The sequence below is a fragment of the Salvelinus fontinalis genome, chromosome 37 (genome assembly GCF_029448725.1).
Source record: "Salvelinus fontinalis isolate EN_2023a chromosome 37, ASM2944872v1, whole genome shotgun sequence".
In the NCBI taxonomy this organism is placed as follows: domain Eukaryota; kingdom Metazoa; phylum Chordata; class Actinopteri; order Salmoniformes; family Salmonidae; genus Salvelinus; species Salvelinus fontinalis.
In genome coordinates, this window is record NC_074701.1 from 30,066,099 (window position 1) to 30,078,598 (window position 12,500).

General features: G+C 44.6%; 1 protein-coding gene across 6 annotated transcripts in view; it reads right to left on the reverse strand.

Moving 5' to 3' along the window:
• Positions 1-12,500, reverse strand: part of LOC129836491 (zinc finger MIZ domain-containing protein 1-like) — a 316,322-nt gene that overhangs the window by 35,959 nt on the left and 267,863 nt on the right. For all 6 annotated transcript variants that reach the window (XM_055902766.1, XM_055902768.1, XM_055902764.1 and 3 more), the window contains 2 exons: positions 11,866-11,979; positions 2,856-2,961 (listed from right to left, as the gene is read on the reverse strand). In XM_055902766.1, the coding sequence (XP_055758741.1) occupies positions 2,856-2,961; positions 11,866-11,979 (220 nt within the window). The remainder of the gene's footprint in view (positions 1-2,855; positions 2,962-11,865; positions 11,980-12,500) is intronic.

Consider the following 12,500-nt stretch of genomic DNA (forward strand, 5'->3'; position numbering starts at 1 on the left):
AAGAACAACTCTAAACTAGCCCCTCTCAGGAATTCAGAAAAGTAGCTGTCTGAAATGTTTCTACACCCAAATATGTAAGCGGTGAGGATTACAAGCGAGAGGTGAGAATGTCTGTGGGGGCTGTCATTTTGAGGGACACTGTTGTGTTTATTGAATGTCACAGAGACAGCTTCAGGGAAAGGTGGACCAAATAAAATAGAGGTGAATGATTGACTGACTGCTGCCACCAGATAGGAACCAAGAACCAGTTTGGTAACCCTAAATATCCACTGGTCTACACTGTACTAAACCTAGATGATGCTCTGTGCCTTAGGTCTATCCACTTCCCCTTGTAGGCCCGTCTGAGGGAAACTACAGCTAGCTAGCAAATGAGTCAGTCAGATGTGAGGAATGGGATTAGGGTTAGCTCTGGTCTTTGTAACAATTATCAGGGACATTGCTAAGCGCACCCTTAACAGTCTGCAGGTAATCCACAGCAATGGCTAATGGCTAGCTACAGCTAGGTAATCCACGATACAGAAACTGCTAGAGACTAACAGCTAATGGCTAACTGCAGATAGTAATGCTGCCATAGCAACAGCTAGTGGTTAACTGTAGGAGGATCTTGCATTTCAGACTGCTAGCTAGTTTTTTCTAGGTGGGCTACAATAAGGTAAACTCACACTGAAAGCAACGCAAATCGCAATTCAAATCTCTGCTGAAGCGTATTGCATGGTAAAACATGCAGACCCCTAGATATCCTAGAGCATAATACAGCCATTACAAATAGAGGTAAAGTTAACATTTGTAAATGGCATTTGCATGAATACTTGACCTATAAGTGTGCAGACAATTTATTTGAACATCTCTTCTGTAATAAGCGTCCGGTCATTGATCAGCATACAGAGTGGAGCTGGGGGATGGAGAACCAGGCTGGCCCTCCCCTCCCCAGAGATGGCCAGAGTTGATCCAAGACTCTTGCTCTCTGTCTGGGCTCCTATGTGTCAGATGTGGGGCCCTATATTGCCAGCCTGGCTGTCAGGGGATTGTGCTAGGGCTGCACTTTATGCGGGCGGAGACACACACACACAGGACGGGCTGGTGCATCATCTCTTCCAGCCTCACATAGTCGCCTTAAGAATGTCTGTGTGTTTTTACTGCGTCTGTTTCCTTCTTGTCTGGTTCCTCAGACAGACCCGAGTTAAGATGGATGCTGGCTGGCTGAGTGGGACCAGTCTGAGCCCCATCTGCCTCCATCTACACACTTCCTCTCCCTCTCCCATGTATAATTCCCTTCAGTACATTTCCCATTTGTCTCCATCAGTTCTAAGCTTTCCTTCCTCTGAAACCCATTCTCAGTCTGCGTCCCAAATGGCACCATCTTCCCTTAGTCCAGTTCTTTTGGCCATAGGGAATAGGGTGCCATTTGGGACGCATCGGGCCCAGGTCAAGGCCAGACTCTCTTTATTAGATCAGAAGGCTTGGAGATGATTCTAACTATAGACCACACAGTCCAACCTGAGCCCAGGACGACAATCACATTATACCATCAATACAGATACAGGGGGAAGAAACAGGCCTGTCCATATAAACTAACTAACTAACGTCCGCCCGTTCGTCCGTCCGTCTGTCTGTCTGTTTGGGTCCTTCTAACAGGAGGATCAACCACAAAGGAAAGGTACTTTTTCTAGATGACTTACATGAGAAACAGTTGTTTTTGAAAACGCTCTCTAAGGATGAACACAGAGGCGGATGAGAGATGAAATGGAGAAAAGTAATTCTGTTGTGTGTATTGGTTCCAACATACTGGAAGTAAACTATTATTTAACAAATATTTACCACTTAATATTAACAAATTTTTACCACAAAAACAAGCCAATTCCATTCCATTAGAACCACAAAAACGTTCAAGGTAACCATGGTTACTCAAAGTTCTTTCAAACATCCCTTTATCTTAATTCTGACCTGTTGTGGCTTTGTCAGGCGTTTCTCCACACCCCTCTACTTCCAACCATCGATCCATCCATCGCTCTCCCTCCCTTGCCCCTGCCTGTCCAGATTTCACTCAGACAAATGGACACTCTGGAATACAGTGTGGTATGGATCGGAGGAATTGGATTTGAAAGTCAAAGTGTCTGAGTACAGCATTACTGTAGTGTGTAGTGTGTGTCTGTTGTGCGTGTGTATGTATGTGTGTGTGTGTGTGTGTGAGTGTGTGTGAATGTCTATATGTGTGTGTATGTATGTGTGTGTGTGTGAATGTCCATGTGTGTGTGTGTATGTGCGTGCGTGTGTGTATGTGCGTGCGCAGAGATAGTTGAGTTGACTGTTTTCTGTGAGACTGCCTGCCATTGGGACAGCTCTTCTCAACGGAAGACAGAAATGAAGAAAACCACAGAAGCCCTGAAACATGACCATGGCTGTGTTCCAAAAGGCACCCTATATAGTGGGCTGGTTTTGACCAGGGCCCATAGGGTGTCATTCGGGATGCATCCCATGCCTGTAACCAGGATCTGATCATACAACCTTCTAGCGACAACAATCAACGTTATCAACTCATACTGAGAACAACACACACAAAACGGCCTCCGGAAATGTTAAAACATTGGGCAGTGGAGTTCAACAGTAGTTATGTCACATACTGTGAGTTCCTAGCCTGCACTTCAGCATGAGACGGGTAACTATTTATTTTACAATCCTCTTTCACCTGGGTGGTGTTCATTTGGCACCAAGCGGAAGAAAACAAATTGCAACAAGACGGGACTACCTGGATTTGTCCAATAAGAAATGCTCATTTTCGTTTTCCGTTGTGTGCCCTAATGAACATGACCTTGGTAGTTCCCTGGCATTTAGTCAGTGATGATGGTGTCTCTTACCTGCTGACTTGGGCGTGAATTTGTCTCTGTTAGCAGCACAAACAGCCAGAAGCCTGTAGCCTAGGTCCAGGTCAAAGCCTTGTTGGGCTGCTACACGACTCACCACCTAGAGGGAAGGAGGAAGGGAGAGAGAGAGATGGGAGGGAGAGAGAGGGGAGGGAAGGTAGGGGAGGGAGAGAGAGGGGAGGGAGGGGGAGAGGTAGGGATGGAGGGGGGAGAGAGGGAGAGAGGTAGGGATGAAGGGAGGGAGAGAGAGGGGAGGTAGGGCGGAGGGAGGGATGGATGGATGGAAAGAGAGGGGAGTGAGGGAGGGAAAGAGCGGGGAGGGTAGGGGAGAGGAGAGGGAGGGAGGAGGAGAGGAATGGAGGGATGAGGAGAGGAATGGAGGAAGGGAGGGAGGAGGAGAGGGAGGGAGGAGGAGAGGGAGGGAGGGAGGGAGGAGAGGAATGGATGAGGAGAGGGAGGGAGGAGAGGAATGGAGGAGGAGAGGGAGGAGGAGGAGAGGAATGGAGGAAGGAGGAAGGAGGAGAGGAAGGGAGGGAGGAGGAAGGGAGGGAGGAGGAGAGGAATGGAGGAAGGGAGGGAGGAGGAGAGGAATGGAGGAAGGGAGGGAAGGGAAAAAAGAAGTGAGAACATAAGAGAACAATCAAGTCATAATAACAACATGGAGGTGGCGTTAATAGTTGTACTATTTCACACATGTTCAAGTGTGTACCGGTATTATACTCATGTGTGAATTGGAAATGTGTTTTTTGTATATCCCAACTCCCCGAGACACCCTCGGAGAGTGGGCTTACGGCCAGGGTCAGCCATTATCAACAGCAACCCTGGAGCATAGGTTAAGTGCCTTGCACAAGGGCACATCGGCAGATTTGTTCAACTTGTTGGCTCAGGGATTCGAACTAGCGACCTTTCAGTTATTGGCTAACCGCAAGGCTTTCTGCTGTCCCCAGCAGTAACCAGAACACTCCCCTACTCAGTGAGTCAACACAGCATTATCAACTCAGTAAGTATTTATCAACATATTCAGTGCACTCTAAAAGAAACTGTGCCATTTTAGAACTCACTTCTAAATGCTAGCCATGGTTGCCTTAGTGACCAACTTCTCCAATTTCCTGCTCTCTACTTATGCAGGAAATATCTCTGAAGACACTAGTTATATAAAAGGCAATTTGGAGAAGTCTTTACTTTCTAAAGCAGTCCAATGAAATATATCTATCTAGATTCTACAGGAATAAATAATCTATGCAAAATCATTAACAACAGCAATGAAACAGGCCAGTATTTAAGTGGTGTTGATATTTCATTCCAAGTGGGGTATTGATCAATATTAGTACAGTACTCCCTTGACTAGCAATAATAGGCATATGTGCAAGCATGAATAAACGAGCATGCGCGCACACACACACACACACACACACACACACACACACACACACACACACACACACACACACACACACACACATACAGTGGGGAGAACAAGTATTTGATACACTGACGATTTTGCAGGTTTTCCTACTTACAAAGCATGTAGAGGTCTGTAATTTGTATCATAGGTACACTTCAACTGTGAGAGACGGAATCTAAAACTAATATCCAGACAATCACATTGTATGATTTTTAAGTAATTAATTAGCATTTTATTGCATGACATAAGTATTTGAAAACCTACGAACTAGTAAGAATTCCGGCTCTCACAGACCTGTTAGTTTTTCTTTAAGAAGCCCTCCTGTTCTCCACTCATTACCTGTATTAACTGCACCTGTTTGAACTCGTTACCTGTATAAAAGACACCTGTCCACACACTCAATCAAACAGACTCCAACCTCTCCACAATGGCCAAGACCAGAGAGCTGTGTAAGGACATACGGGATAAAATTGTAGACCTGCACAAGGCTGGGATGGGCTACAGGACAATAGGCAAGCAGCTTGGTGAGAAGGCAACAAATGTTGGCGCAATTATTAGAAAATGTAAGAAGTTCAAGAGGACGGTCAATCTCCCTCGGTCTGGGGCTCCATGCAAGATCTCACCTCGCGGGGCATCAATGATCATGAGGAAGGTGAGGGATCAGCCCAGAACTAAACGGCAGGACCTGGTCAATGACCTGAAGCAGGAAACATCATTCTTTGGGGATGCTTTTCTGCAAAGGGGACAGGACGACTGCACCGTATTGAGGGGAGGATGGATGGGGCCATGTATCACGAGATCTTGGCCAACAACCTCCTTCCCTCAGTAAGAGCATTGAAGATGGGTCGTGGCTGGGTCTTCCAGCATGACAACGACCCGAAACACACAACCAGGGCAACTAAGGAGTGGCTCCGTAAGAAGCATCTCAAGGTCCTGGAGTGGCCTAGCCAGTCTCCAGACCTGAACCCAATAGAAAATCTTTGGAGGGACTGAATGTCCGTATTGCCCAGCGACAGCACCGAAACCTGAAGGATCTGGAGAAGGTCTGTATGGAGGAGTGGGCCAAAATCCCTGCTGCAGTGTGTGCAAACCTGGTCAAGAACTACAGGAAACGTATGATCTCTGTAATTGCAAACAAAGGTTTCTGTACCAAACATTAAATTCTGCTTTTCTGATGTATCAAATACTTATGTCATGCAATAAAATGCTAATTAATTACTTAAAAATCATACAATGTGATTTTCTGGATTTTGTTTTAGATCCCGTCTCTCACAGTTGAAGTGTACCTATGATAAAAATTGGACCTCTACATGCTTTGTAAGTAGGAAAACCTGCAAAATCGGCAGTGTATCAAATACTTGTTCTCCCCACTGTATATATATATACACACACACACACAGGAAATTAAAAGATCGGCAGGAACATTGTTTGAGCATCTGTTAAAAACTACAGTCTTATCGGAAGATTTAGTTTACTCACAGATTTTGTTGTAAGACTGCTTCCGCACCACCACTGTCCAAGTAAACCACTGTCCTAGTAAACCACTGTCCAAGTAAATCACTGTCCTAGTAAACCACTGCCCAAGTAAATCACTGTCCTAGTAAATCACTGTCCTAGTAAATCACTGTCCTAGTAAACCACTGTCCTAGTAAACCACTGTCCTAGTAAACCACTGTCCAAGTAAATCACTGTCCTAGTAAATCACTGTCCTAGTAAACCACTGTCCTAGTAAACCACTGTCCAAGTAAACCACTGTCCAAGTAAACCACTGTCCTCGTAAACCACTGTCCAAGTAAACCACTGTCCTAGTAAACCACTGTCCTAGTAAACCACTGTCCTAGTAAACCACTGTCCTAGTAAACCACTGTCCAAGTAAATCACTGTCCTAGTAAATCACTGTCCTAGTAAATCACTGTCCTAGTAAACCACTGTCCTAGTAAACCACTGTCCTAGTAAACCACTGTCCAAGTAAATCACTGTCCTAGTAAATCACTGTCCTAGTAAACCACTGTCCTAGTAAACCACTGTCCTCGTAAACCACTGTCCAAGTAAACCACTGTCCAAGTAAACCACTGTCCTCGTAAACCACTGTCCAAGTAAACCACTGTCCTAGTAAACCACTGTCCTAGTAAACCACTGTCCTAGTAAACCACTGTCCTAGTAAACCACTGTCCTAGTAAACCACTGTCCTAGTAAACCACTGTCCTAATAAACCACTGTCCAAGTAAACCACTGTCCAAGTGAACCACTGTCCAAGTGAACCACTGTCCTAGTAAACCACTGTCCAAGTAAACCACTGTCCAAGTAAACCACTGTCCTAGTAAACCACTGTCCTAGTAAACCACTGTCCTAGTAAACCACTGTCCTAGTAAACCACTGTCCTAGTAAACCACTGTCCTATTAAACCACTGTACTAGTAAACCACTGTACTAGTAAACCACTGTCCTAGTAAACCACTGTCCTAGTAAACCACTGTCCTAGTAAAACACTGTCCTAGTAAACCACTGTCCTAGTAAACCATTGTCCTAGTAAACCACTGTCCTAGTAAACCACTGTCCTAGTAAAACACTGTCCTAGTAAACCACTGTCCTAGTAAACCACTGTCCTAGTAAACCACTGTCCTAGTAAAACACTGTCCTAGTAAACCACTGTCCAAGTAAACCACTGTCCTAGTAAATCACTGTCCAAGTAAACCACTGTCCTATTAAACCACTGTCCTAGTAAACCACTGTCCTAGTAAATCAATGTCCTAGTAAACCACTGTCCTAGTAAACCACTGTCCTAAGATGGGTTCAGAGAGATTGATTTTAGCAAAGCTCTGCATATATTTGCTAACCTTAATCATCTAGTGAACCTAGACTACTGAGTCACGTTTAGAGTGGAGGTGATTTTTCAATGAGTGAAAGAGACATCAAACAGGAAGTGTGTGTGTGTGTATCTGTGGAATTTGCACACAATAAGATGAGTGTGTGTGTTCTCCAAGCATTCACTCATCCACTGTCTCTCTGATGACATAGACATGACTAGCTTCAAACTAGGTAGTCTAGAGCTAATCTCTCTTATTAACCGTCCAATACAATGGGGCAAAAAAGTATTTAGTCAGCCACCAATTGTGCAAGTTCTCCCACTTAAAAAGATGAGAGAGGCCTGTAATTTTCATCATAGGTACACTTCAACTATGACAGACAAAATGAGGGGGGAAAATCCAGAAAATCACATTGTAGGATTTTTAATGAATTTATTTGCAAATTATGGTGGAAAATAAGTATTTGGTCACCTACAACCAAGCAAGATTTCTGGCTCTCACAGACCTGTAACTTCTTCCTTAAGAGGCTCCTCTGTCCTCCACTCGTTACCTGTATTAATGGCACCTGTTTGAACTTGTTATCAGTATAAAAGACACCTGTCCACAACCTCAAACAGTCACACTCCAAACTCCACTATGGCCAAGACCAAAGAGCTGTCAAAGGACACCAGAAACAAAATTGTAGACCTGCACTAGGCTGGGAAGACTGAATCTGCAATAGGTAAGTAGCTTGGTTTGAAGAAATCAACTGAGGGAGCAATTATTAGGAAATGGAAGACATACAAGACCACGGATAATCTCCCTCGATCTGGGGCTCCACGCAAGATCTCACCCCATGGGGTCAAAATGATCACAAGAACGGTGAACAAAAATCCCAGAACCACACGGGGGGACCTAGTGAATGACCTGCAGAGAGCTGGGACCAAAGTAACAAAGCCTACCATCAGTAACACACTACGCCGCCAGGGACTCAAATCCTGCAGTGCCAGACGTACATGTCCAGGCCCGTCTGAAGTTTGCTAGAGAGCATTTGGATGATCCAGAAGAAGATTGGTAGAATGTCATATGGTCAGATGAAACCAAAATATAACTTTTTGGTAAAAACTCAACTCGTCGTTTTTGGAGGACAAAGAATGCTGAGTTGCATCCAAAGAACACCATACCTACTGTGAAGCATGGGGGTGGAAACATCATGCTTTGGGGCTGTTTTTCTGCAAAGGGACCAGGACGACTGATCCATGTAAAGAAAATAATGAATGGGGCCATGTATCATGAGATTTTGAGTGAAAATCTCCTTCCATCAGCAAGGGCATTGAAGATGAAACGTGGCCGGGTCTTTCAGCATGACAATGATCCCAAACACACCGCCCAGGCAACGAAGGAGTGGCTTCGTAAGAAGCATTTCAAGGTCCTGGAGTGGCCTAGCCAGTCTCCAGATCTCAACCCCATAGAAGATCTTTGGAGGGAGTTGAAAGTCCGTGTTGCCCAGCAACAGCCCCAAAACATCACTGCTCTAGAGGAGATCTGCATGGAGGAATGGGCCAAAATACCAGCAACAGTGTGTGAAAACCTTGTGAAGACTTACAGAAAATGTTTGACCTCTGTCATTGCCAACAAAGGGTATATAACAAAGTATTGAGATAAACTTTTGTTATTGACCAAATACTTATTTTCCACCATAATTTGAAAATAAATTCATTAAAAATCCTACAATGTGATTTTCTGGATTTTTTGTTCTAATTTTGTCTGTCATAGTTGAAGTGTACCTATGATGAAAATTACAGACCTCTCTCATCTCTTTAAGTGGGAGAACTTGCACAATTGGTGGCTGACTAAATACTTTTTTGCCCCACTGTATATTCAATGAGGTAACAATCACAGACAAGACAAAACCACAGCCAGTACAATAGTAGGCTGTAAGCAATGCCACTGTAACATAAGGCATCATCTTTAATTTGCGAGTGATTAAAAAACAAAATATGAACAGACCCCATACTATTAGAGGACTCAGAGGAGGTACAGACCCCATACTATTAGAGGACTCAGAGGAGGTACAGACCCCATACTATTAGAGGACTCAGAGGAGGTACAGACCCCATACTATTAGAGGACTCAGAGGAGGTACAGACCCCATACTATTAGAGGACTCAGAGGAGGTACAGACCCCATACTATTAGAGGACTCAGAGGAGGTACAGACCCCATACTATTTGAGGACTCAGAGGAGGTACAGACCCCATACTATTAGAGGACTCAGAGGAGGTACAGACCCCATACTATTAGAGGACTCAGAGGAGGTACAGACCCCATACTATTAGAGGACTCAGAGGAGGTACAGACCCCATACTATTAGAGGACTCAGAGGAGGTACAGACCCCATACTATTAGAGGACTCAGAGGAGGTACAGACCCCATACTATTAGAGGACTCAGAGGAGGTACAGACCCCATACTATTAGAGGACTCAGAGGAGGTACAGACCCCATACTATTAGAGGACTCAGAGGAGGTACAGACCCCATACTATTAGAGGACTCAGAGGAGGTACAGACCCCATACTATTAGAGGACTCAGAGGAGGTACAGACCCCATACTATTAGAGGACTCAGAGGAGGTACAGACCCCATACTATTAGAGGACTCAGAGGAGGTACAGACCCCATACTAATCGCTCCACATCTTTTCCAAGCGCTCAGCTAAAAACTGCTCCTCGCTCACAGGGAAAAACCGGATGCTTCAAATTCGCTCCCTTCATTAAAATCACAATTTCACCAACATCCATCTCTTTCTTTGACTAACTGGACCTATCAAGTGACTTTTAAGTATTGAAACCAAACTATATGGATTTGAATGAAAATTATTTTAATAAAAATGAAAAATGTAAGACGCACACATTATTTCAAATAGTCTACATGTCACATTAAACAGCATTTAAACACTCTAAATAGGTCAGGAGCCAGACAGGGAGCATAAGAAGGAACAAAAATGAATTATTTAGGCTATATTATTTAAATTATTTCAAGGCTATAGACTACAAACAAATACATTGTGAAGCATTTGCAAGTGTGACACACTAGGCTGGCAGGATCATTAAGCTCTCAGCATTTAAACAACATTTAGTTGTATTAAATCATTATATTCTATACATTGCACATATAGGCTGTGACTTACTTAGAATTAAATACAAATTAAATAAAAAATGCCTTATTATGCTCCATCTACAGGGCATTTGAATTCATTTTTAGAAACATGAGTTTGGCTGGAGTCTGTGGTTTCAGGCCCATGTGATGGTGCCTGGAGAGCAGGCCAGCAGCGGAGAATACCCTCTCAGCGCTTCCAGAGCCACTGGGGATGCTGAACACCCTTTGGAACGCTCTTGCCAGACTGGGCAGGGATGTGTAGTTGTTTTTTTATATTTCTGTAGCTAGGCCTAACGGATTTTAGGTAAAATGACCCTATCAAAACAGAAAGCTACTTGAAAGATGTAAAATGCCAGGCCTATTGGGCCAAAATCAATGATGGTCTATTGTATAGATAATACAATGAAAATTAACAAAACTTTTAAGAGATCAGATTTTTTGTTTATAAATACTTTGCTACAATGACACACTAGCTACCGACCTCCTTTCTGTTAGCATTTGCACGTATAAGTACACTATCATGCTTTCGGGACACCTGCCTTTTCTGACCCCATAATGATTCTTTAGTTGTGGACACTTCAGAGGGGTTGGGTTAAATGCAGAAGACACATTTCAGTTGAAGGCATTCAGTTGTCTAACTGACTAGGAGTCCCCCTCTCCCTTCTATCACCGCACCCCCTCTCTTGCTCTTGGACCTCCTCACCTTGATTTTTCACCTGTGTGTTTTATCAATTTCTCTATGAAAATATTTAGCGTACTAGATGACAGTAGCTAAAGCAAGGGGCTACAGCAACACACAAGTAGACTACAAATGCATGCTGGGCCGGACATGCCCTGTGGTCGTGAAGTGACTGCTACTGGAGCGAAATTGGAGCGGGTGAGAAGGCTGATGCTCCAGCCTTTGGGAAACTGTCTCCACACTCCAGTCAAATAGGGAACCCACTCCTCGCTCAGCTCCTGCTCTGTTCCACTCACATACTCTGGAGGGGGTACAGACCCCATGCTATTAGAGGACTCAGAGGGGGTACAGACCCCATGCTATTAGAGGACTCAGAGGGCATACAGACCCCATGCTATTAGAGGACTCAGAGGAGGTACAGAACCCATACTATTAGAGGACTCAGAGGGGGGTACATTCTATACGGTAGTCTTTTTATCATAAGCATTAAGAAGCTTTAATACTGACTTACAGATGAACATTGACACTACACACGAGGCCTACAGATGCTATCCCTAGAGACAACATTCAGAAATTCTGTAAAAAAAAAGTCTCTCTCAATTTGTGTGCATGCAACCATGCGTTTGTGTGTGTGTGTTCTCCCACACCTGCAGCAGATTTGTAGGACTCTGGCCTGCTGCCCAGATCAATAAGAAGAGGCTGGAGAACAGGAGAGGTCGGCCAGGGGTCACTGACTACGATGTCCGCGTGCGTGTACACGCGTGTGTGTGCACAGACAGTGAAGCGTGACTGCGGCTTTAACCTCTGTCACTGGCCCCTGACGGCCCGAGCAGCTGCCTAACTTCACCGTTGCTAACAGTAACAGTAAACATGACTGATGCTGTGATTGGTTGACACGGAAAATGGAGGGCTGTAATTGGCTCATAGCAGTAATGAAGACTTGTGATTGACTGAGACGGTCAGCCGGGGTCTTCTTACCGTTAGGCATCCCATGAGGCTTTGTTCGAAAGGTCTCTGGAAGGCTCGGGGGTCTCCGCACCAGTCCAGCAGCTCTGTCGCTGCCGTGTGGAAGTTGGCCGGGTTCTGTAAGTGCTGTCGGACAAACGAGAGAAAAACTGGCTGTTAGAAATATCTCACTTCATAATAAATGTATCTGAAACCATATCATGATGTATTGTCATCATTATGTAGACAGGGGGCTATTTTAGGAGGAGAGATGGATGAAAAGAGAGGAGGGTCAGGAGAGATGGATGAAATGAGAGGAGGGTCAGGAGAGATGGATAAAGAGAGGAGGGTCAGGAGAGATGGATGAAAAGAAAGGAGGGTCAGGAGAGATGGATGAAATGAGAGGAGGGTCAGGAGAGATGGATAAAGAGAGGAGGGTCAGGAGAGATGTATGAAGAGAGGAGGGCAGGAGAGATGGATGAAAAGAGAGGAGGGTCAGGAGAGATGTATGAAGAGAGGAGGGCAGGAGAGATGGATGAAAAGAGAGGAGGGTCAGGAGAGATGTATGAAGAGAGGAGGGTCAGGAGAGATGTATGAAGAGAGGAGGGTCAGGAGAGATGTATGAAGAGAGGAGGGTCAGGAGAGATGGATGAAAAGAGAGGAGGGTC